The sequence below is a fragment of the Phycodurus eques genome, chromosome 9 (genome assembly GCF_024500275.1).
Source record: "Phycodurus eques isolate BA_2022a chromosome 9, UOR_Pequ_1.1, whole genome shotgun sequence".
In the NCBI taxonomy this organism is placed as follows: Eukaryota; Metazoa; Chordata; class Actinopteri; order Syngnathiformes; family Syngnathidae; genus Phycodurus; species Phycodurus eques.
The window spans coordinates 9,673,043-9,699,045 of NC_084533.1; the positions used below are offsets into that span (position 1 = coordinate 9,673,043).

The following is a 26,003-nucleotide window of genomic DNA, read 5'->3' on the forward strand; positions in this document are numbered from 1 at the left end:
CGGCCGGACAAAACAGCCGCACGGGCTGGAAGTGGCCCGCAGGTTCAATTGGAAATCAGCATGACACCGGCCCGGACAACAACATCTGCCATACGTGCACGTCATTCCATGAGCAGCATCTTATTTGTATGAACTATACAGTACTCACCCATAGTGAGATTAAAGTAAACTATCCTGTTATGCAGGCATTTATATTATATACAGTGGGTACGGAAAGTATTCAGACCCCCTTAAATCTTTCACTCTGATATGTTGCAGCCATTTGCTAAAATCATTTAAGTTCTTTTTTTCCTCATTAATGTACACACAGCACCCCATATTGACAGAAAAAAAAAAAGAATGTTGAAATTTTTGCAGATTAATTAAAAAAGAAAATTTGAAATATCACACAGCCATAAGTATTCAGACCCTTTGCTCAGTATTTAGTAGAAATATTACAGGCACAAGTGTTTTCGGGAATGAGGCAACAAGTTTTTCAGACCTGGATTTGGGGATCCTCTGCCATTCCTCCTTGCAGATCCTCTCCAGTTCAGTCAGGTTGGATGGTGAACGTTGGTGGACAGCCATTTTCAGGTATCTCCAGAGATACTCAATTGGGTTTAATTCAAGGCTCTGGCTGGGCCATTCAAGAACAGTCACGGAGTTTTTCTGAAGCCAGTCCTTCATTATTTTAGCTGTGTGTGTAGGGTCATTGTCTTGTCGGAAGGTGAACCTTCGGCCCAGTCTAAGGTCCTGAGCACTCTGGAGAAGGTTTTCGTCCAGGATATCCCTGTACTTGGCCGCATTCGTCCTTCCTTCGATTGCAACAAGTCGTCCTGTCCCTGCAGCTGAAAAACACCCTCACAGCATGATGCTGCCACCACCATGCTTCACTGTTGGGACTGTATTGGACAGGTGATGAGCAGTGCCTGGTTTTCTCCACACATACCGCTTAGAATTAAGGCCAAAAAGATCTATCTTGGTCTCATCAGACCAGAGAATCTGATTTCTCACCATCTTTGAGTCCTTCAGGTGTTATTTAGCAAACTCCATGGGGGCTTTCATGTGTCTTGCACTGAGGAGAGGCTTCCGTCGGGCCACTCTGCCATAAAGCCTTGACTGGTGGAGGGCTGCAGTGATGGTTGACTTTCTAGAACTTTCTCCCATCTCTCGACTGCATCTCTGGAGCACAACCATTGTGATCTTTGGGTTCTGGTCGCCCCAAACGTCTTCCATTTAAGCATTATGGAGGCCACTGCCCTCTTAGGAACCTTAAGTGCAGCAGAAATGTTTTTGTAACCTTGGCCAGCTCTCTGTCTCTGAGCTCTTCGGGCAGTTCCTTTTACCTCATGATTCTCATTTGCTCTGACATGCACTGTGAGCTGTAAGGTCTTATATAGACAGGTGTGTGGCTGTCCCAATCAAGTCCAATCAGTATAATCAAACACAGCTGGACTCCAATGAAGGTGTAGAACCATCTCAAGGATGATCAGAAGAAATGGGTCGGCACCCGAGTTAAATAGGAGTTTCACAGCAAAGGGTCTGAATACTTATGGCTGTGTGGTATTTCAGTTTTTCTTTTTTAATAAATCTGCAAAAATTTCAACAATTCCGTTTTTTTTTTTCTTCTGTCAATATGGGGTGCTTTCTGTACATTAATGAGGGGGGGGGGAGAACTTAAACGATTTTAGCAAATAGCTGCAATTAAACAAAGCGTGAAAGATTTACGGGAGTCTGAATACCCACCACTGTAGGTGACTATTACACCGCATGGTTTCCGGAAATAGGCGAAGGTTCATAACACTTCTCAAACATTTTGAGCTTTCAAGAGCATCAATAAATTTGTTATCAAGCTTTTTTTCACCACTTTAAATGGGTTAATATTGTATTCAAATAACAGACAAAGTGGGTACAGACCAATAGTATTGATTTGTGAAAAAATATGAAATTGATTATAGTTGGACATACGAGATTTCTGCCCAACAGCGATGATACCTTCCTCTGAGTATTGTCATATTGTCTGTCTAGATGCGTTGCTTCATCGCTTGTGTTCAAATATCCATTGCTTTAAAGGTTATAGCACGTCGACTATCCAGGCTATTCATTAACCTGTCGATGGTGTTTTGCATTGTGTGTTAGCATTAAGCGAGCAGAGATTCCTGAGGAAAAGTTGTGTGGTTGTTTTGAATTCCAACGCATCCTTCTCTTTCTTTGGTGGTTCGTTTGACAGTAAACTTCAACAGGTTTTGGAAAGAAACAGCTTGAAGTCTCTTGGTTAAAAGAAATATTCACAGCGTGCTAAACTGATGCTTGTTGTTAAGTAAGTTGAATTTGCTTCCACGATCTAGGTCTCATCTCAAATTATAGCTCAGAAGTAAGTCAAGGCAAAAACAATTGCCCCAACAACGGCTCCTATCTCAAAAAAAACTTGTAAGTCGAGTCATTCCTAAGTCAAGGCACCAATGGCCACATCTTGTGGCATCTTGGTGTCAAGGAACAATGTTGAAGTGAGTTGAGGAGCTTTATGTAATGCGTTGCCACCATCGATAAGCAATCATCAACCTTTTTAGGAGGTTGTGTCAATTACACGATTTTCATTATTGGGTAACACAAACCTATGAAAAGGTTGGATTTTAAAAAATGCGAAATAGTGAAGGTTGTGAATAATGAACAATGATAAATCGGGGAACTCTATTACATAAACCTTGCCCTCTCGCGCTCTCTCATGCAACGCAACGCACGTACGCATGCACACACACATGCATGCACACACACACACACACACACACACACATAGATATATAGATATATAGATATATAGATATATAGATATATAGATATATATAAAGGCTGTTGATTACAGTCATTATCGCTAAGTAGTAATATGCTTTTACAAAGTGCAATCACGAAATGCAACTTAATGGAAGTAAATACAGTTTATGCACAGAAAACAATAACATTGGGCTGCAAGCACCGACTTTTCATTTGAAAATCACCTGGTTGAACATTGTTCAGCTGTGCACGTTCACAAACTGCAAAGAACTCGACAGTTGTTATTTCTCTCCCTATTTACTTCTGCCGTTTTTTGGTTGTTTTTTTTTACAGCGGTCAGGCCAGCCGAAAAGCTGAAGTCAAGGCAGCCGCTACAACGATTATTAATCGTTTCTTACCATGACACGCCACCTGTCCGCCAACGTGGTGAGAGGGTAAACTTCAAAATAAAAGTTTCATATGTTACTATCTTGGACATCAATGCCATTTTAAGCCTTTATTTTGTCCCGTGCCGGCCCTGAATGAAGCCTTAGCCATACGTTCGCCCACTGGTGGCAGGCTGTCTAGGTTGCGGGCACTGCTACAAACTAATCACTTTTCATATGCACCAGTGCCCGCATTTTAAATGTAAAAAAAATCGCAGAAGACCAGGCTCATTTAATTGTGGCAGCCCAAATCGTGTTCAAGGTTAAAATTCAACTAATTGTGCAGCCCTATATTAAAGCGTTTTTGTACAGTCAGGAGCTTGGCGTAACAATGACCGCTTAATAAATTAGCCATTTATTTATTTATTTATTTTTTTAATATTCAAATATTGATTGAACAATTTTTGGGTGATGTTGTGTTGATGTGCATGTGCAGTAGTATATGAAAGCAATACCAAGGTATAACACCAACCTAAAAGAAGTGCTGTTTGGGAACTCAAGCAAGATGCTGTTTTTTGGGTTTTTTTTCCCCTGGAAAGAAGTGGTTTTGGTAGCTGCAAGGATTCTGCCGAACAGTGATGATATTCTTTATCCTCTGCAAAAAACGACTAATATTACTCATTTTGCAGCTTTACTGATTCAGTTGTGAAGCCTTTGTTCATGTGTGTCTCTATTTCTGTATTGTACTGCCTTCTGGTGGTGAAGTCACACACAGAAGAAGGAGCACAATGTTCGTCTGGAACGAACGGCTTAAAGGCATTACAATTCATTTTAATGGGGAAAGATGATTTGAGATATGAGTGTTTTGATTTACGAGCGTGGTCAGGGAATAAATTTAACTCATAGGTCCAGGCACCACTGGTCTTATACAGGAATTTGGTCTGAGCACAATAAATAGCCAAATACGCAATTAGGTGAATATGTGGGTTGTGAATCACAAGTACAGTCCCCTCCAAAAGTATTGGAACGGTCAATGTCAATTCCTTTGTTTTTGTTGTACACTGAAGACATTTGGGTTTCAGATCAAAAGATGATTATTGAGATAATTATGAGACAAAATTCCAGCTTTTATTTCATGGTATTTACATCTAGATGTGTTAAACAACTCAGGACAGCGCACCTTCTGTTTGAAGCCACCCACTTTTCAAGTGAGCAAAAGTATCGGAACAGACTATTAAATTAACCCCCCCACCACCACACACTCACACACACACACACAGGCACGCACACACACACACACACACACAGATTTGGCAGTTGTTGATGAACAGCAGTGTGTGGTCATAGGGCGACAGGGGGGCAGTTTGGCACTCAGAGCAATTTGCGGCTCCATCAGATGGACAGAGGTCGAGCAGAGAAGAGAGTGAAAGGTGCTTTTGAGCGGTGAAATGGACCCCGGCCACCGGCGGAGCACTTATGATGCGTTCCCTGCAACGTGATTGTAGGCTTTCTATGACGGGATCTTATTTATACAATTTGAGCTGCGATGTATCAGTTGTGTCCAGCGCCACCATAATCGCACTTTGAAGGGTGGAAGTTGACGGTCAAGATTATAGCGGCGTGTGAAACCAGTCCCTGTTCATTTTCAGTGTCAGACAATCATAAAAGCAAGCTGGATCATTTTTCTAGTGGGTTCTGAGTGAGGCTGCACAATCGGGGCAACCTACGCTCAGCTCCCTTCTAATACAAGACAATGTGATTGGAGATGCCATGACCACAGTTTACTCTCGGAGTTGCGGCGCAGACTGTACTCATTGGGAATTTATTGGGATTTTGTACAAAAATAATAGGTAAAACAAAATTGAGATCAGTGATGTCCTCAAAAAGTCAAGTGTAAATTTAATTTTCCTCATGAGGGAAATTCAATTGTTTTTTTGGTTGTCTTCTTTCCTGAAGTGTATGTTAATTATACAGTAGATAGTGTTACTTAGATCCTTAATTCATCCCTTGAGGAAAATAAGTCGGAGAAGAGAAAATTATTTTGAGAAGAGTAAATACTGATTGATGATGATTCGATTTTGTGAAATGATTGACGAGTCGTGTCCTGAGGCAAAATGGAATGCGCTACTTGGCTTCTATTGGAATCGAGTCTCAACAAATCTGCGGTGTAAAAAAGTAGGACAACAAAAAGTAGGACAACTTTGGGAAGTTGAGATGACATCCTCCAGGCAAAGCTATTCTGCTCAATAGAACACTGGCATGGAAACAGTTAACAGAGGACTTCTAAAATCTCTAATATATATATATATATATATATATATATATATATATATATATCCATCCATTTTCTGAGCCGCTTCTCCTCACCTCCTTCAGGGTCGCGGGCGTGCTGGAGCCTATCCCAGCTGTCATCGAGCAGGAGGCGGGTTACACCCTGAACTGGTTGCCAGCCAATCGCAGGGCTATATATATATATATATATATATATATATTACCACAAACAAAATGAATTGTTCATTTTCCCTAGTCAACAGAAGGTAATAATAGTTGGGCATACAGTACTTTTGTTTGTAACATGAACCTTTCATTGTGAAATATTGTTAGTCCAGTGAAAAACGTGGACAGAATTCCTAAATTGTGTTTTAAATTTTTGTCAGTATTTTATGAAAAATATAGCCTTTTCATAGTGAAAATTGTCTCTGCCCAATGGATAATGTGTACTAAATCACAATATTTTGTAGAAAGGAATTTTTGTTGTTTTTCTGAAAAGAAATACAAGAAATTGTAAAAATTTGAGCTTTTTACTTTTTAATTCTAGCTTTTTTTTTTTTTTTCAACATATTGACTTTTCAGTAATAAAGTGTCACTGTTCAATGGAAAACGTACGGTATCACACAATTTCGTTTTCTTATTTAAAAATGTAAATTTGGGAATTTTGCAGATAAAACTTAGTTTTTACTTTTAAATAGTAGTTTTCTTTTCCCAATGAAAATATATCATTGTCATGGCGAGTGTAATTTTTTGTTATTTCTCTGAAAAAAGAAGTGATCATTAAAATTCGACATGTTTGCGTTTCATTGTCATATATGTTGAGTTTTCTTGGTCTCCCATGTTATATAGTAGGTGCAGTTGAAAGTCAATATCGTGCTTAGCTTTTCGTATGATTTCCCCTAAATTCCCGTACCACCATCCTATTCGGTTATAACATTTTCTCCTCCCACTGACCTGTATTGTTTGTCTCTCCTCAGAGGGTATTCATAACATGACCATGGAGTCCAACTCCATATCGATGCCCATGTCAGACCCCAACGCCTGGGCCACTGCCATGAACAACCTGGGGATGCCTCCAATGGGCATCACTGGACAGCCTCTCATGCCAGGTACCTCAATGCAACAGAACACAAATATGATGGAAACCTCTGAGGTGGAACAGTATTTTGCCCCACGCTTTTTTTTATTTAACTTTGTATTTATTTTGTGTTTTAATTATTTCTTACTGGTGGTATTGTTCGTGTTTGTCAGTTAAATAACCTTGTGTCTTTCAAGTGGACAAAGCAATGTTTAATGCAGGAGCTTTACCAAAGCTGCTCATTTCCCCATCGTCAAGCTAATTATCTTTTAATGAATTGTCCTTAAGGCTATTTTCCATTTAAGGTACAGCACCAAAGAGTATTTAAAAATGGATTAAGAGACTAAAAAGAAAAAAAGAAAAAAAAATCATAGCCCAAATAAATTAATCAACTCGCATGTCCTTTTTGTTGTGTGTTTGTGAGTGGCTACATTTTTTTTTTCCAGTGCTGTAAAAAAAAAAAAGAAGCTCTTTCTTGAGTTGCTCTCAAGGTCAGAGCACTTTAATTTTCCATTGTGGGGAGTGAAGTTAATTTCCTATGTGGTTACATTGATCATGGTCTGAATATTAAACAAACTGCTGACTCAGCTAAAATGTCATCTATCCAGCCATTTTCCATACCGCTTGGCTGCAGGTTTTATACTTTTTACTAATGATGCACCGAAACTTGAGCCACCGAAAGGTTTTAGCCAAAAATGGTTCAAAAGTGCATTTTTGGTTTTGGCCTGAAAGACTTTTGCAAAATATAACGGCCAAAACAGGATGTTGTTCTGACAAAAAACCAAGGCCACCGCGCAGTGGTGTACACTATATTGTAAAAAATAAATAAATACATTGAGGAAAAAAAACGGCGCATCCGCATTGAACAGTCCCTCAATCTCGCTGCTTTCCGTTGTTCGGGTCCTAAAATTGCTTGGCTTAAGATTGCTTGGTGCACGCTGTTTTGCGCCACGCCAGCTACCTACGAGCTACAGCTAACTCGACTAAATACGATGCTGAGCCGTGGAAGCGAAGGTTTGCTTTGCATCCGGTGTCAATGCAGCATAGTCACTAATCATCGCCTCCATGATAGTGAATAAGCTGCACTGCTGAGAAGTATTGTTATCACGAAGGGAGGACAAGGAGTAATTAACAGGAGAACGTCGGGGACGCCATGCTAATTGCTAAGCTGTCATGACATGAAGTCACAAAACAGCAAAGTAAGTGATTGGGTGGTACAATACATTATAGCATAGAGTAACCAACTGAAGAGCAAAATTGTAGGCAAATGAATAAGTGTCCAGAGAGGAAGATATTGTAATACACAGAGGGATCGGAACCGGAAACTAAAAATTAATTAGTATGTCACCAATGCTATTTCACTTGAGAAAATGCTTATGAATTTAAAAGTACTGTACATTAATATGATAAATATGATATTATTATTATATTTATAATATAAAATAACCTATATTAGTCCCACAATGGGGAGATTTGCATTGTTTCAGCAGCAATAATGGAAACAAAAAACACAAAAATAGCATCCAAAAGGAGACATTTGGCTGCAACTGCGTCTGCAAATTACAAGGTTGATGCAATAAATACATTAACATAAATATTGAAGCTGTAATTTATTGATGATTACAATGATGGAGTAATGATTATGTTGTGCAGTTTAACTGTATGCAGAATTATTGTTATCCTTTTACATAATAACTTACTTACTTACTGTAATAACTTCCCCACGGTAATCTTCTTGACATAATTTTTAAAATATGGAAATTTAGACAAATTGATCTGGAAGTGAATTTCTATAGATTGGCAGCTCTGCAGTCATAGGCATACGCCATTTTACTAATAATGAGGATAATTTAGTAATAGTTTAGCTGGGCGGTGGCCGAAGGCAGGGACCTTGACGATCCGATCCCCGGCTACAGAAACTGACTCAAGGAACGTTGAAAGTTACCTCTCTGGTAGGGAAAGAGCCTGAGCTGGTGTGTGAGGTGGAGAAGTTCCGACGAGATATAGTCGTGCTTGCTTCCACACGCGGCTGGGGCTCTAGTACCAGTCCTCTTGACAGGGGTTGGACTCTCTTCCACTCTGGAGTTGCCCACGGTGAGAGGCACCTTGCAGTTTTGGGTATACTTATTGCCCCTCGGCTCTGCGCCTGTATATTGGGGTTCAGCCCGGTGGACGAGAGGTTAGCCTCCCTCCACCGTTGGGTGGGGGGACGGGTCTTGACTGTTGTTTCTGCCTTTGCACCAAACAGCAGTTCAGTGTACCCAACGTTTTTGGAGTCCTTGGAGGGGGTGCTGGAGAGCGCTCCCGCTGGGGACTCCATCGTTCTGCTGGGGGGCTTCAATGCTCATGTGGGCAATGACGTGATTGGGAGGAACACCCCCCGGTCAGAACCCGAGTTGTGTTCTGTTATTGGACTACTTTGCTCATCACAGATATTCCATCATGAACACCATGTTGAAGCATAAGGGTGTCCATATGTGCACTTGGCACCAGTACACCCTAGGCCACAGTTCGATGATCGACTTTGTGGTCGTGCCATTGTACTTGTGGTCGTGTCATCGGATTTGCGCAACTGATCACCACCTGCTGGTGTGTTGGCTCCGATGGTGTGAGAAGATGGGCGCATGGGAGTTGGCCCAACTAGTCTACGTGTTTTGTGGACCGTGTCCCTCAGGGATTCCTGTGGGGGGTGCTTCGGGAGTATGGGGTACCCAACCCCCTGATACAGACTGTTCAGTCCCTGTACGACCAGTGTCAGAGTTTGGTCCGCATTGCTGGCAGTAAGCCGGATTCGTTTCCACTGAGGGTTGGACTCCCAAAATGCTGCCTTTTGTCACCGATTCTGTTCCTAATTTCTATGGACAGAATTTCTAGGCGCAGCCGAGGATTAGAGGGGGTCTGGTTTGGTGGGCTCACTATTACAACTCTGCTTTTTGCAAATGATGCGGTTCTGTTGGCTGCATCAAGCCGTGATCTCCAGCTCTCATTGGAGCGGTTCGCAGCCGAGTGTGAAGCGGTTGGGATGAAAATCACCACCTCCAAATCTGAGACCATGGTCCTCACTCGGAAAAGGGTGGAGTGCCCTCTCCAGGTCGGAGATGAGATCCTGCCACAAGTGGAGGAGTTAAAGTATCTTGGGGTCTTGTTCATCAGTGAGGGAAGAATGGAACGGGAACAGTTTGATCAATGCAGCGTCTGGAGTAATGCAGCCTTTCTACCAGTCCATTGTGGTAAAGAAGGAGCTAAGGCGAAAGGCGAAGCTCTCAATTCACCGGGAGATCTACGTTCCTACCCTCATCTATGGTCACGAGCTGTGGGTCGAACATCCTCGTCCAAGTCATTTGTCCACAAAATGTTGGTCATTACATGGGGGAGGGCTTGGCAATCAATTAGGTTTAGCAATTAATTTGAGTTTTTTTGTTTGCGTTTCTCCATAGCACGTCCTCCTTAAGAATGCGCAAACTTTTTTTTGTTTTGTTACAATGCTGTCGTTTTTTGTTTACTTTGTATTCTGAGCCAGAATTTGAGTAACGAGCTAGCTTCTGATCACAGAAAACCCATGCATACAAGGCCAGATTTGACCCCGGGTCTTCAGAACTGTGAGGCAGATGTGCTAACCAGTCATCCACCGTGCCGCCACGTCATCAATATCAATAAAAAAAACCTAAGAAAACCATGCAGCCTGCAAGGCATTCTGCGAGAGGCTACAGCAGACGCCTTAGGGCTCATTTCATGTCTCTTTTTGCTGGGTCACTGTCGATGTACAGTATATGGAGGAAGGAGTAGCTAGAAAGAGACTTGAGATCTACCCTCAGCCTCCCGACCTATCACGGCCCAGCTAAGCAAATTTGGTTATGTTATCAAACTCACTCGCTCTTTTGTTATCTTTTGTGCACTGAAACAAAAAAAAAGGTGTGACAGCGCGAGAAGAAATTGTTGACGAGAGGGAAGGTCCCGTCGCTAGTTTGGCAGCACATTGGATATAAATGCCAGTGACAAGTCAGAACAGAGTAATTATGCTTGAGTACAAGCATGCTGCACAAGCACATTATGTTCACACCCACACAATCCCGACAAGAGCACTAATCAGGCGAAATTAGCCGTCCTATTCTCGGCAGTCCATGCATTCACACAGTGTCGCTCATCAAGTAGAGAAGACACAAATAGGCAGATGAAACGGGAGTGCTGAATAATGTGCACACCTGCTGAACATTCTGCACACATTCGATAACAAATCAATATTCTCCCAACTGTGGGTTCTCAAAAAAAAAAAACAATGATGTTTGAAAACAAAATCTGCATTCGCATGAAAAGGCATTCATGTTGCCAAAAAACAGGTGGGGCTATAACCTGTAACCTTTTTGGCCAATCAGAAGATAGACACATCTTTGAAAATTCACAGTAAAATTTGGCAAATTGAAGAAAACACATTGCAAAGCTGAGTTACTTCAATATTTCAAACATGATGCGAATGAAAATGCACCAGAGGTGTCTTCATACATAGTGAAGCAGCATGTGGCTCATTACCCAAACTCATTATTTCTGCGTTCTTTGTTCCCAGTAGCTGTGAACAGTTGTGTGTAGGGCTGCAGCTATCGAATATCTTTAGAATCAAGTATTCTTTCAATTATCCCATCGATTAATCGAGCAATCAGTTAAAATGTGATTAATTATTAAGCAATGAATGTGCCTCTGAGGTGCAGGTATTATTTCTGTCCACTTGGTTGCCATCCTCACGTTCTACTCTCGTATCTGTGACTTTGAGTGTGTATGGTTTTCAAGGGTGGGTCTTGGCCTGGTGAGTGCCGTGGGTGTCAGCAGATGCGCGTCTAGATTTGGCTGGCTGTTAACTGGCTAATCCGTTTACTACTCTGCATGTTGAGAGACTTCTGGCCATCGGCAGCTTGTTTTGAAATGTGCCTATTACACGTTTGTTCAATAAAGAAATTGAAAGTTCACCGTCACCTGTCCTGGACCTCTTGTAGGTGCACTATGTTCTAACAAGCGATGGTAGGCTCTATTAAGGTAACATATTAGGTAACATCGATATGTTGCTTTGTGTTGGCGATCGTGGAAAATTCAACCCTGCGAAGCTTTGAGGCTTTGAGATTTTGCTTTGAACTTTCTTATATTGGCACAAAATAGGGTCTTTTTTAATAAGGGGGAAAATAACATGGAACCAATTAGGCCTATCACGATAATTTCTAAAGACAATTTATTTTCCCAAAAACTATCACAATACGTTTTTTTAATGCCTCTGAAATCATGAAAAATACTGCCCTCCCTTATTTTTTATTTTATTTTTTGCTTTTAAATCAGTACTGTTTTTATTAATATTATTGTTGTTGTTATGATAATTTCCTTTCTTGTTTCTCTATTATTATTTTTTTCTTTACTCTGTGATATCTATCCCCCTGGGCCTGAAATTAAGACGAAAGAGCTGCAAGACTGTGGTTGGTCCACTGAAGACGACCCCTTCACCTGTCAATCAAATATATGTTGACCTTCACTGTAGTCAACTACTGGTTGAAGCACATGTGCTACTCAAGTAATGCTTAATAAAGAGTTAACTTTCCCGTGTTTGTGTTCATTGGGCACCAACACACACAAGAACTCGGCGAGCACTGACGTTTTAAACGACTTCGCCGCGGTGGAGCTCGCTAGCGCATTAGCTTGAAGGCTAGTGAACATAATAAACAGGACTAACACACACAGCAACTTGAAGCGAAGCGATCTTTTAAACAACATCGCTGTAGTGGAGCGCGCTATTTCGCGCCTTAGCTCGCTAGCTCGTTTTCTCGCAGGCTAGTTCATTAGCTTGCGGCGTAACAAACATAATAAACAGTTAACTTTCCCTTAAGTGTCTCTGTTGTATTAATCTACACACTGCATATGGAGCAAGGCTGTGTAGTGTAGAGTATTGGACAGAGCCAACACCGGCAAGAGTGTACCAGTCCGCCAGCGTTCCATGAGCCCTCTAGCGGCTACTGACACAGCTATTCAACTCTGTCGCGTCATTGTGTGATCTGCACGCCGGCACATCACAACAATGACAATTTATCGAGTCCGGAAAAACTACCGTGTCTATTTTATTTATCGAACAATATGTCGTTATAGTCATTATTGTGACAGGCCAAATAATAATCTGGTAATAATAACAATAACTATCTAATGTACCTCACTGGATGAATGAAGTACAGTATCTGTCTATTTATCTATCATCTATCGCTCGAGATCACGCAGTCCAAAAACAAAACAGTTGGTGTTCAAATGTGCCTCTAAATAGCTCAAATGACAGTAGAACCAAATACTCTGCAAGTCATGAATTGTAATCAATAATTTTGCATTTGCATTTGGTAATTTAAAGCCTATTACTCACAGGCCATAATTTACCACCCACCTTGTCATTTCCAGTATTGAACCCCAGGATGAAAATGTAATTGAGAAGAGATGAATATGCTACTTGATGTTATGTATTAGAGCAAGGGTGGCCAAACTTTTTTGCCCCAAGATCTACTTTTCAGGCAGCCAACCTCCCGCGATCTACCTTTTTTGGGGGGGTTGGGGGCCGCGACCATGTCTCCGGTTTGAGAGCGCAGAGCGCTACCAGTGATCTTAAATTCTGGGCTGCCGACACAGCTCAGCACCAATGTATGTCGATGTACCTTGCATCACCGCATGAGCCAATCTTGCATAACACAACATAATTAACAATGTAAATTTTTTTGTCATTACCTGAGTTTACTCCGATGACTTGCACTGAAGTGAATCAGCCAGGGATGCGTAGTCAGTGTCGTATCCATGCACAGTCCTAAAATGCCGCTCCGCATTTCCGTTCTTTAGTAATGCGACGGCAAACTGGCAGATGAGGCATATACGTATTTCGAAAATGTCATCATGAAAAAAATACTCCTCGTCCCATTCCGTGTGAAAGTGGTACATTTTTGTCTTCTTCCTTGGTCCAGCTCCCCCACTCATTTTTATACCCTTTCTTAAGTTTAAGAGAAAACACCAAGAGATAAAAATTGGAGGTAACTCACTGACTAGCTTGTTAGTTTTGACACACTTGGCGCCGTTGTTTGCGCATCTGCAGTTACCTTTTAGCAGCGTTGTTTGGGCATGTGCGTGACCTAAGTGTCAGAAAAATTCAGATATCATAGATTATATAAGTATATCAAACAAGCAACGGGATGGATGATAGGCTGATGTCTTTTTTTTTTTTTATGTCATGTGATCTACCAATACTACGATCGACGCGTTGAGCACCCCTGTATTAGAGCATTGGTTAAATGCTTTCTATTGATGTTTGTGCACCTACATATTGCCAGTAGACATTTTCTCAGTGACATCACAAGCACACACACGCATGCACACACACACACACACACACACCTACACACACAGATTCCCGAGCCACCGCTGTGACTTTGATCTAATACAGGTGGATTAGCTATCGATTCTCCATGACTGAACATCATATTTTCTTTTCACTTCTTAACACCCGTGAGACAATTCGCTGTCCTTTCCTATTTGCTCTCTTTTAACATCTCCTTTACTGCTTTCCTCTATATACCGTTTAAGTTGCTTTTCTCATTCATTGCAGGATACCGAACTCCTTTCATTAGACATTTGCCTTCAATTTGTAATCCGCTGTTAGCCGGTATTTTTGTTCTTCTTTAACGGTGCCTCCGGCCAAGCACGTGTCCAGTCAGACAGCTTAATAAACAGACCACCTAGGGCAAAGCCTCCAATACACTTCAGCATTTACAAAGCAGGCACTGATGACAGTTTTATTCCTGCGGATGGAGCTGCCAGCGTTTGTGTCTGTGAGGAGGTTTGGAGCACATGTTTTCATGAGTGGAGTGTTTGGATAGAGGAGGAGACTGGAGCAAGGCCAGAAGCAGCAATTGATGAGGTACAGCTCAGTAAACGTTGTTATTCCATGTCGGGATTGTGACTGCGGTGTTAATGTGAAATTGTTTTACAGTTTTGTTATTAACTACCCGTGCTCAGCGTGAGAGTGTTTGGCTTAACGGTGTGACTATTTGAATAATGCAAGGATCCTCAATAGATGAAAGTAGACAAACCTATTGCCTGAATTGTAATTCCTCCCACGTGACATGAGACAGCCAATCATACCGAAGGAGCATTGTAAGTGGCCCAAGTGGGCGAGTGTGAGGCTGGCAAGTGGTGAAGTAAAATAATTCTATGTATTTTATAAAAGCAAACCATAAGTAAATGTTATTACACAAATTCAGTACCAGAAGAGCGAGTGTGTTTTGTTACCTTTGTCTTTTTGCTGTACATTGTTTTGGTACTTGAAGCATCCGTGTAATAATGGCTGTCTATTACAAACCAATATGTATGAGTCACACATATTCATTTCAGCGTATAGCAATGTGTAGCAAGGTAAAGCTACATTCTTGCAATGTCACCAAGGCATTTCAATAGGGGCCTTTACATGGGACCTTCTGTATCAATTATAATCGGTTTAGCAGCCCAAACCAAATAAAAATGCTCCATTTAAACACCTCAGTCGGAATGAACAGGCCAAATCCGAATGGAATTTCATTCGGTTTCACAGGGGTGGAATGTTCCTTTTACCAAACTGATCATAAATACATTTTTGCCATATAAACTGTCATTCGGAATAGAGCCGGGAAGCGTTCTGTCTGCACGTGTCGTAAATCTCTTGTCGTAAACTCGCGGGGGCGTCATTGTTTACTCACGGCATAAATATGGCGGCTCCCGACGGAGATCGTATGCAACGGAGAGCTTGTTTTTTAACTAAGTTGTTTTCATCATGCGTTTTTTTTTTTTTCAAAATAAACATTCAAGAACAATCCCAACTACTGTGCTGAATAGACGACGGACCTCCATATTGATAATGATGTGACATTCATGACTATGTGCGCATGTCACACATTTGTTCCGATTAAATGTAGTGCACATGTACACCCAAATATATATACACCCAAATGGAATATATCATGTCACATGTAAACAGTTGACCAGATCTCTTCAATCGAAATGACAAAATAGTCTGCATGCCAACCCTGTAAAAAATAAACTTTGACTCAGGATATCCTTAATTGTAACCAAGTAAGAGCGATGGGGGATGTTTTGCTCAAAAACAAAAACTACTTATTTTAAAGCACAGTTATGGTAGAAAAGGAAAATACAGTGGTACCATAACTTACAATTACCCCAATTTAAGGGTTTTTCAAGTTAAGAGCTGTCACTTGGTAAATGTTTTGGTTTGTGTGTGGGTCAGAGTTCAAGTTACAGGCTAGCTTCCAATATGGCAGACACAGCCCTCAATGCATTTCCAGCTGAGTATTGAAAGGGACAAACAGTCAAACCGAAATACAAAATGAGAATGCTCACAAGAAGCTGCTCACATGCAGACTACCCGCTGGCCAACCCAAATCCAGCTCCTGACATCACTCATTAGGCCACACCCCTTAAAGGCACACATCCAACACACTAATATTACTCGTAAGAACTCGTACGTCAAGGTACCACTGTACTTGTTGTAAACACGCCATGGAAACAATGTGACCACGATTGGCTTTCCTCCCCGTAATAATACGTAATGAATGGGGGGAAATGTGGTATATAGCAGAAGTACAGTACATTTTTAAAGGACTGTTCTGGCATTGAATGGAAATAGTTCAATCTCTTTATGTTACAACATTAATCATCACAAGGTGGAGGTAGGATTTTCATCAGACAAGACAATATGGTTCTAAATGTAAAAAGTGTCACTCAGTGCTTCTTAAAACTCTACTTGTACAGCTGAAGTGAAAAAAACTTTTAAAGCTTGAAAAAGTGGGCGGGCTGACAAGGTTTAAATCGAAGTTGACAGTCTACCAACAAAGGGCGCAGCAGAAGTCTTGAATAAGAAGTACAGAATAATATAACAGGCGAGGTCAAAATGGTAACTGTGAGGAGTTTTTGTGTCATATTGTGCCCAGTAGAATAAAATGGTTGAGGAGTCGTTTTGATTGTATGCTTTGCCGTCATATTTGTTGCAGCTGTAATCTTCTGGCTGGAGATAACTTTTTCTTTTCTTGCTGAAATCCATTTGGGCAAATTGGTTTTATTCGACGGACGGTGTACAGATACAACACAATGTTTTGATTTAACAAGCAGTTGTTTACAGGGTGTTGAGAAGCGACAAACAATCAAGTGTCCACTCCTAATAAATCAAGTTTCTGTTGGCTCATATATTTTGTCCGAATTTGAAGTTTAGCCTCATTATTTTACTTTTGAATAAACTAGAACATCCCTTTAAAATGATGACATTTTGACAAACATTTTTTGTTAATTTATCTTGTTTTCTAGATTTCTAATTCATTGTTGTGGTGGTCTTAAAAAACAAAAAGAGGAGAATCCTGGAGATGTCCCAATAATAATGGCTGTGACTGTATTTGACACAGTATTTTCTAAAATGTGCGGGCTTAGACCCCTCTCCCACTGGGCTGGAGACTAGTTGGCCACCTAACGATGACTCGAATCTCCACTGGTTGCGGAGACGTCTCCTGGAGTCTCCTGGAGATTAGCCGGGTCGCCAAGGAGTCGGTGAAATCGAACATGATCGATTTCATTGGAGACCTTTTGGCAGCTCCTCGAAATGCTTACTGTAGAGCAAAACCTGTACGTAGCTTTATGTCACTAAACAGCAAGCAATCATCGCCAAAATTTATGTGGACATTTCTACTTGTGCCCATTTCAACCTCTGAAGATATCAGAACGATTACCCCAATATTTTGGATTTTATGGACGTTGCCCAAATATAGAAAAAGCTTATAACGTCGCAAAATGTCACAAAACTACGAGCAATTGGCACCAAAATTCCTATGGACATCTTGACCTATGCCCACTTCAACCTCTGCAAATATCAGAACAATTGCCTTAATATTTTGGATTTCGTGGACGTTAACATGTTTTCCTCACCAGAGGACTGTCCCAGTTTCCGTCCTCCGCTGACTGAGCGTGGAGCACGCACACACGCAAATACACAAAATACACAGTATATATTTATTTAAGAAACATATAGGCCTTTATCAGCGACGTCCAGATGAATTGGTTGTCACGTTGTCTGAAGATGTCTCCCAGACATCTTCCTGATGAAAGCGCAATCAATATTTTGGTCTCCTGGGTCGCGGAGTCGCCGCGACTAATCAGTCTCGGCAGTCTCAGCAACTTCTCCGCCAGTGAGCTAGAGGTCTTAACAAAATCATGCTAGACACACAAACTCCCTTTCCCCGAGGCAGAGGTATTTTCATTTTTACACAAATATATTTGCAAGTTTATCAGGCTTCATTTAGATGCACATATTTATGGTCAAATGCACTGCGGAGACGAGATAAGCAGGCTCCGGGGATAAACGATTGTTCCTTGAATAAACAACTACTCCTTTGTCTGCTGCATCCTACTCGTCCTCATCCCCTCCCCGCCGTGCGCACACACATGCAAAAGACACACATACTCACATACTGTAGTGGAATATACAGTATGTCAAACCTCATAATGCATCATTGGACTGCCATTCCTGAAAATTAATGTGGATTATTTTTTCTTTTTTTGGGGGTCGCTCACCTGGATTAACATCACACATTGTCTGGGAGGTCATTGCTTTACCGTAAGTGCATTTCCCCCTTGGATGGACTGCAGTGTTCCTTTCTTCTGACTGCCTGGGAGAAGAGTTGGGAAGATGCCAAGAGGTTTAGGCAGAGTGTGGAGGCGGACAGAGTGGAAAGGCAAAGATTCCACATATCCTGCTTGTGTATGTGTATGCTGGAAAACATAAATACAGCATTGGGTGTAGTGATGTTAAATTGTGACTTGATGACAGCCCTTCCTATTCATTGTTGGTGTTTTTTATTTCCATCAAGCAATGCACTTCAATCCACTTCGGTACTTAAGGCAATTCCTTTGCGTGTCTATTGTCAAAAATGGTGAGGCCGCCACAGTACCTTGACAGTTTTTTGGGCTCCCCTTTGCTAAGAATACAGGCTGGGAAAGGGTGGTGCTCGACCAAGTTGTAAAGTGAATTCATTTGTTCCCAGGATCAAACTCTCAGTATCCTGAAACCTGTATTAATTTAAGTCCAATGTAAATGTTCTGGGGCCCTCACTTAAGTAAAAGTTCATCTCAATACTTTGTTGCATACCGTTTGTTGGCAATGACAGAGGCCAAAGGTTTTCCATAAGTCTTCACAAGGTATTTTGGCCCATTCCTTCATGCAGATCTCCTCTAGAGTAGTGATGTTTTGGGGCTTTCGTTGGGCAACACAGACTTTCAATTCCCTCCAAAGATTTTCCATGGGGTTGAGCTCTGGAGACTGGCTAGGCCACTCCAAGGCCTTGAAATGCTTCTTACGAAGCCACTCCTTCGTTGACCGGGCGGTATGTTTGGGATCATTGTCATGCTGAAAGACCAAGCCACGTTTCATCTTCAATTTTGTGGCTGATGGAAGGAAGTTTTCACTCAAAATCTCGCGATAAATGGCCCAATTCATTCTTTTCTTTACACGGATCAGTCGTCCAGGTCCCTTTGCAGAATAACAGCCCCAAAGCATGATGTTTCCCCCCCCATGCTTCACAGTATGTATGGATTGTTCAAGACGGCACCTACCCATGTGGTCACCTCGGTTATGTTTCCTCTAGTATTGTTAATGTTTTTGAATTTTTTGTTCATCTTTGGAGACATCACGCGACTCACTTACACAAGGGAAGACTTCCTAAACATTAGGGAGTTTACCCCAGACTTTCTTTCGCCAACTTTCGCAAATCCACGCAGTTTTTTCCCCCCCGAGTTACTTACCGGGGGTGCGGCTGTGGTCTATGGCGACGATGGGGGAAGCGCGCCGGCATTCAAGTGAAGCTCCCCAAGAGAGAATACAGATTGGCGTTCCCATCAATCCAACTCGCGAATCTACGCTCCCTACCCAACAAAATGGATGAGCTTCAGCTTCTCACAAAGACCAGTAAAAACTGTGCTTTACGGAGACATGGCTTTGTGAACGCGTCCCCGATGGCGCCGTAATGCTTCCTAGCTTCCAACTACACCGAGCAGACCACGTCACTGAGTTATCGGGGATAACAAAAGGTGGCGGGATATACTTCTATATCAATGAAAAATGGGGTACTGACGTCATGGAGCTCAGCACAGACTGCAGCCCGGATTTGGAGTCGCTGTTTTTTAACTGTAAGCCATTCTACTCGCCTCGAGAGGTTTCATCTTTCATTCTTGCCGGTGTTTACATTCCTCCTCAAGCTAACACGAATGCAGCACTGCTAACGCTCGCTGAACAAGTAAAGGAACTGAAAAAAGACACCCAGACTCACCCCTCATTATTTTTGGGGACTTTAACAAAGCTAAACTCAACCACGAACTCCCTAAATACAAGCAGCTCATCGACTGTCCTACCAGGGAAAATAACATTTTAGACCACTGCTATACTACGGTAAATAACACATACCATGCCACACCTCGTGCAGCTCTGGGCCCGTCTGATCACTGCTTAATTCGCGTAATACCAACATACAAGCAAGAACTTAAATGCACGACGCCTACGGTGAAAACAGTGAAAAAGTGGCCCAACGAAGCAAAGATAGAACTTCAAACCTGTTTTGACAGTACAGACTGGAGTGTCTTTGAAAATTCAGCTGGCAGCCTGGATGACTATACGGACACTGTCACATCCTATATCAGTTTCTGTGAAGTAGTGTGTGTATCAACAAAGTCATTTCGCACGTTCGATAACAACAAGCCGTGGTTCACAGTCTTCACACAGATCTTCAATAGATCTCTGGAACTGTGTGAGGTACCATCTTGTTTCAAACGCTCCACCATCATCCCACTCCCCAAGAAACCTGAAATCTCGGGTCTGAATGACTACAGGCCTGTCGCCCTGACATCTGTGGTCATGAAGTCCTTTAAATGCCTCTTGCTGGACCATCTCAAGAGCGTCACAGGTCCCCTGCTGGACCACCTGCAGTTTGCCCACGGAGCAAACAGGTCTGCGGATGACGCAGTCAACATGGGACTGCACTTGATCCAAGAACACCTCAACGGCACAAGGACCTATGCGAGGATTCTGTTCGTGGACTTCAGCTCTGCGTTCAACACCATCATCTCCGAACTCCTCTCCTCCAATCTTCTCCAGCTCAGATTTCTTTCTCCTCCAAACACGACAAGTTGAGTTTTTACCAAAAAGTTCTATTTTGTTTTCATCTGACCATATAAGTTTCAACTCCAACCTCTGACAGAACTTTGCTCATGTTCCGGGGGAGGCAGGGGACATGGAGTCCGAGTGGACTATGTTCCACGCCTCCATTGCTGAGGCAGGCGACCAGAGCTTTGGCCGTAAGGTGGTCGGTGCCTGTCATGGCGGCAATCCCCGAACCCGTTGGTGAACACTAACAGTGAGGCTGAAGACGGAGTCCTATTGGGTTTTTTTGGCCGGTGGGACTCCTGAGGCAGCTGATGGGTAGTGGCTGGCCAAGCAGAATGCAGCTTTGGTGGTCGCTGAAGCAAAAACTCGGGTATGGGAGTTCGGTGAGGCCATGGAGAAAGAGTTTCGGAAGGGCTTCGAGGAAATTCTGGTCCACCATCCGGCGTCTCAGGAGAGGAAAGCAGTTCACCACCAACACTGTGTATAGTGGGGATGGGGCGCTGCTGACCTCGACTCGGGACGTTGTGAGTCGGTGTGGAGAATACTTCGAAGACCTCCTCAATTCCACTGACACGCCATTCCCATGAGGAAGCAGAGTGTGGGTTCTCTGAGGCGGGCTCTCCTATCTCTGGGTTTGAGGCCCCAGGGGTGGATGAGATTCTCCCGGAGTTCCTAAAGGCTCTGGATGTTGTGGGGCTGTCCTGGTTGACACGCCTCTGGAACATCGCGTGGACATCGGGGACAGTGCCTCTGGTTTGGCAGACTGGGGTGGTGTTCCCCCTTTTTAAGAACGATTCTTCTTCCCTTTATCTCAGATTCAGGAAGAGCAGTGTGGTTTTCGCCCTGGCAGTGGAACAGTGGACCAGCTCTACACCCTCGGCAGGGTCCTCAAGGGTGCATGGGAGTTCGCCCAACCAGTCTACATGTGTTTTGTGGACTTGGAGAAGGCGTTTGACCGTGTCCCTCTGGGAGTCCTGTGGAGGATGCTTCGGGAGTCTGGGGTACCGAACCCCCTGATACGGGCTGTTCGGTCCCTGTACGACCGGAGTCAGAGTTTGTTCCGCATATCCGGCAGTAAGTCGGACTCGTTCCCAGTGAGGGTTGGACTCCGCCAAGGCTTCCCTTTGTCACCGATTCTGTTCATAACTTTTATGGACAGAATTTCAAGGCGCAGCCGAGGCGTAGAGGGGGTCCGGTTTGGTGGCCTCAGTATTGCATCTCTGCTTTTTGCAGATGATGTGGTTCTGTTGGCTTCATCAAACCGTGACCGTCAACTCTCACTGGAGCAGTTCGCAGCCGAGTGTGAAGTGGCTGGGATGAGAATCAGCACCTCCAAATCTGAGACCATGGTCCTCAGTCGGAAAAGGTTGGCGTGCCCTCTCCAGGTCGGGAATGAGATCCTGCCACAAGTGGAGGAGTTCAAGTATCTTGGGGTCATCTTCACGAGTGAGGGAAGAATGCAACGGGAGATCGACAGACAGATCGGTGCAGCGTCTGCAGTGATGCGGACTTTGTATCGGTCCGTTGTGGTAAAGAAGGAGCTAAGCCGAAAAGCGAAGCTCTCAATTTACCGGTCGTTCTACGTTCCTACCCTCACCTATGGTCACGAACTGTGGGTCGAAATTAGTTACCTGTCCGGGCTCTCCCTTAGAGATAGGGTGAGAGGGATTGTGTTGCGATTCTGTGTCAACCTACTTTGGAATCATTCAGTAAACCAGATCTGGATTCACAGTGTCCCTGATAGTACAATGTGAAACTCAACTAAACCGGACCACTTGATGGAAACTTAGAATTGTATTCCTTAGCTTGGAGGTCAAGCTATAATATGAGATCAAGAAGTTAAGAAGTTTAAAAAAAGGTCAAGTTCCTTTTCAAGAAGATCGAGATGGACTAACTTACTTTGATCTTCTCTGCTTCTAGTTGCGAGCAGGAGGAGATAAAAATGAAGGCTGGTGTGTTCATATGGAAATCCAATGATGGTGTCACAGATTGAGAGAAGCATATTAAAAACCCTGCTGGTGGTCCAGGTGGCAGGGCCGTCTCACCTCATTAAAGAATATTATCCATACAACCGCCCATGCCGTCTCCCGACCTCCACCTGTTCGAGCAGCGTTTACGTCAGGATTGGATGAGGAGAAAAGAGTGTGAGGAACGTTTCTGGCCGGGAGCCTCGCACAAATCTTTTCATATTTTACGTGTGATTGATGGGCTGCTCCAAATGTAATTATGTTGAACAAACCTCCAGGAAGTAGACGAACGAGTGGTCAAAAGATGCGCATCGTCGAGCTCTTGATGAAACGTGGTCGCTCATGCATGAGGAAGATTTTGTTGGCAGTGAACAAGAGAATACACAGTCTGAAGTGCAAAGATAAGACAAGTAAAATGGATCAGAAACGTGTATGTTGTGTTGTGGGTGGACCCAGGCACCAGCTTTCTTATTCAGGTTCTTGTGGTTCCATAAGAACACCTCTCTGAATGTCCCTAAGGACTTTACACCAAGACAAAGATAATAAGGTTCCCTTTTCTGATGGTTACATCTTATTATGAGTTGTGGGAAGCTGTCATTGACAGCATATTTTGGAAAAAAAAGCCACCTTTTGAAGGCAGTTAGGGCCACAACCCTATAGAATGACATTCATGCTAAAGGCCTGTTTCCAGTTCTGCTTCAGTTTAGTACTGTGTTTTTTTAATAATATTCAACAAAATTACGTTTTATGTTTCCAGTTTTTTGGTGTGTGTTGAAGCACGTCTTAAGGCTGCAGCTATCAGATATTTTTAGAATCGACTATTCTACTGCTCATCCAATTGATTACTCGAGTAATTGAATGAAAATTGATTTTGCATTATTATACAACAAAATGTGAGGTTCAGGTATTGTTCTTGTTCACTTGGGTCACAGTCCTCATGTTCCGCTCTATAATATATGTAACTTTGAGTGTGAGTGATTTTAAAAGGTGGGGCATGGCCTTGTGAGTGACATGGAAGTCAGCAAACGAGTGTTTGGTTGGTTGATTTGAGCTCAGGTTAGCGGCTGGCTGTTAACTGGCTAACCGTTAGCCAGTCTGCCTACTGTTGAGTTTCTGACCGTGTAGCAGCTCATGTTTGAATGTGCTTATTGTTTGTTTGTTTTTTTGTTGTTGTTGGGGGAATTACAAAATGTTCTAACGAGCAGTGGGAGACTATATTAGATTAGCTAACATCGATACTTTGCGATCGTAGGCTCGCACTGGTGGTACGGTAGTTCTGCTTTGCAGTAGACACACTGCACTTCATCAAATTCAAGTGTGAAATAATCTGAAACTTCAGACATTCTCTGTCTTTTCTGCCCCAATGTATTTCTAGACAGAGTGGTGTGAGAGTAAGCAGTAGCAATCCATGTAGAAAAATGATCACTGCGAAGCTTTGAGGCAAAGATTTTGCTTGGACTTTTTGTAATCAAATTATCTGAGTTAGTCGACTAATCGTTTCATCCCTAATATGTGTTTTAAAAGTGTTTTAACAAATATAAATGTATTTTAAGCTTGTGGGAGGGGTAAAACTATATTAAAAGATGTTTTTCATATGTTCTCTCTGCATTGTGGATTTTCTCCTTGATGTCTAGAACATTCTCTGCGATCAGCGTACAGCCACTACCTATTATTTTGTTCTGAGGTGAAAACTGCAGAGGATATTTGAGGGAGGCGTTTATTGTTCGTATCTGAATGAGACACCCAGCGGCTAGTTGTGGGCCACTATTTGGGGAAACATCTGGTGTCAATAGAAACTTTCAAATTGTTTTATTGCTATTTTTGTGCTTTGCACTGCACAGTGACTTCTTGGTGTTGCTATGATATGCTGTGATGGACGCTAACATTTCTAAGCATTTCAGCTTAGTGATATTGTCTCTGTGCATTCACTATTTCAGGGGGAATAGCAATTTATTTCTTTAGCTTGATATTAACATGAAAATGAATAATTCAACATGCTTAATACTTAACGTCGTGTAAATTACAGCCTGCGATGTCTGTTGGAAGACTGTACAAATACATCTCTGGGATACAAGTGTGATGTACACATTTTGGCATATGTTGTAATAAGTAGGCAGGGAATAATGATAATAGTATGGTCTCTGCTGGTGATGAAACACATCCCGAAGCTATACCACACAAATGGAAATGAGGAAACCCGGTGGGAAGAAATCAACTTTATTACCCACGGCACCGCGCCACGCTCTTGATTGACACCAGCAAATGTTATCCACAGATGCAGCGCAACATCCGCAAGGTGGTGTACCGCATTGCCCCGTTGCACTCGCTATTTCTGTTCTACGTATATATTTGTGTGTGTGTGTGTGTGTGCGAGCGTGCGTGCGTGAATGTATGTATGTATGTTTTCCCTTCATGTTACTTGGGTCTTTTTGAATACAATTCAAAGGGATTTATTGGCAAAGGCTGATACAATTTCCGCACTACTCCATTTCTCTCCACTCATTATTGCAGCTTGTTTTATAACTTGCGTATTTATTACATCCTCTCTGGCTCCGGGGATCTATTCCAAGTCTGCACCTTTAATGTGCTAATACCTCTATTTTCCCAATCCCTTCATTTATTAGGAATTATAGGATCTATTTCCATTTAGTGCTGTATATGTTACTTTGACTGTATGGGATTTACTGCACATCCAAATAAGTCTGCTTGAAAATGGTTGCTATATATTTGCCATTGTTATGGTACAAATAGTAAAAATTTTATCATTCAGTCTGTCTGTCAAAATGCTGCTGAATACATGCTATGAAAAATACAGCACACCAGAGATGTTATGAATAAAGTTGAGACTTCTTATTAGAAATGTTTTTTACTTCTAAATTAATTTAAATAATTTAGTAAAGTAGGTTACATTGCATTCAATTAGTAAAAATAATGTCATAAAATATATATTTATTGATTTGTGTAATATTTTTTATTTAAAAGCTATATATTTTTTGGCTGTGTAATTTTCAGAAATATGTTTAAATGTACAATATACTAATAAAATATTTTTTTTTAAATCTTGCTTTGAAAAAATATGCATTTTTACAAATATAATAAGTAATTTTATGAAACATTTCTAATAAAATAAAATATATCAGTAATTATTTATTTATTTGTTTAAAAACCAAGACAGTTTTTAATTCAAATATGCTGTTATATATTCAAATATTTATAATTGATATTAAATTATCAAATAATACAATAACAAAGAGAATAGATAGCTTATTTTATATTTAAGTATTAAAAAATATAAAACTAATACAAACGATGGGGTGCTGCTGACCTCAACTCGGGACATTGTGAGTCAGTGGCCGAATACTATAAAGACCTCAATTTGACCGACA

General features: G+C 42.0%; 1 protein-coding gene across 4 annotated transcripts in view; it reads left to right on the forward strand.

Moving 5' to 3' along the window:
- The window catches only part of enox2 (ecto-NOX disulfide-thiol exchanger 2), a 261,786-nt gene that overhangs the window by 156,981 nt on the left and 78,802 nt on the right, over positions 1-26,003 (forward strand). For all 4 annotated transcript variants that reach the window (XM_061685288.1, XM_061685290.1, XM_061685289.1 and 1 more), the window contains one exon: positions 6,365-6,496. In XM_061685288.1, the coding sequence (XP_061541272.1) occupies positions 6,365-6,496 (132 nt within the window). The remainder of the gene's footprint in view (positions 1-6,364; positions 6,497-26,003) is intronic.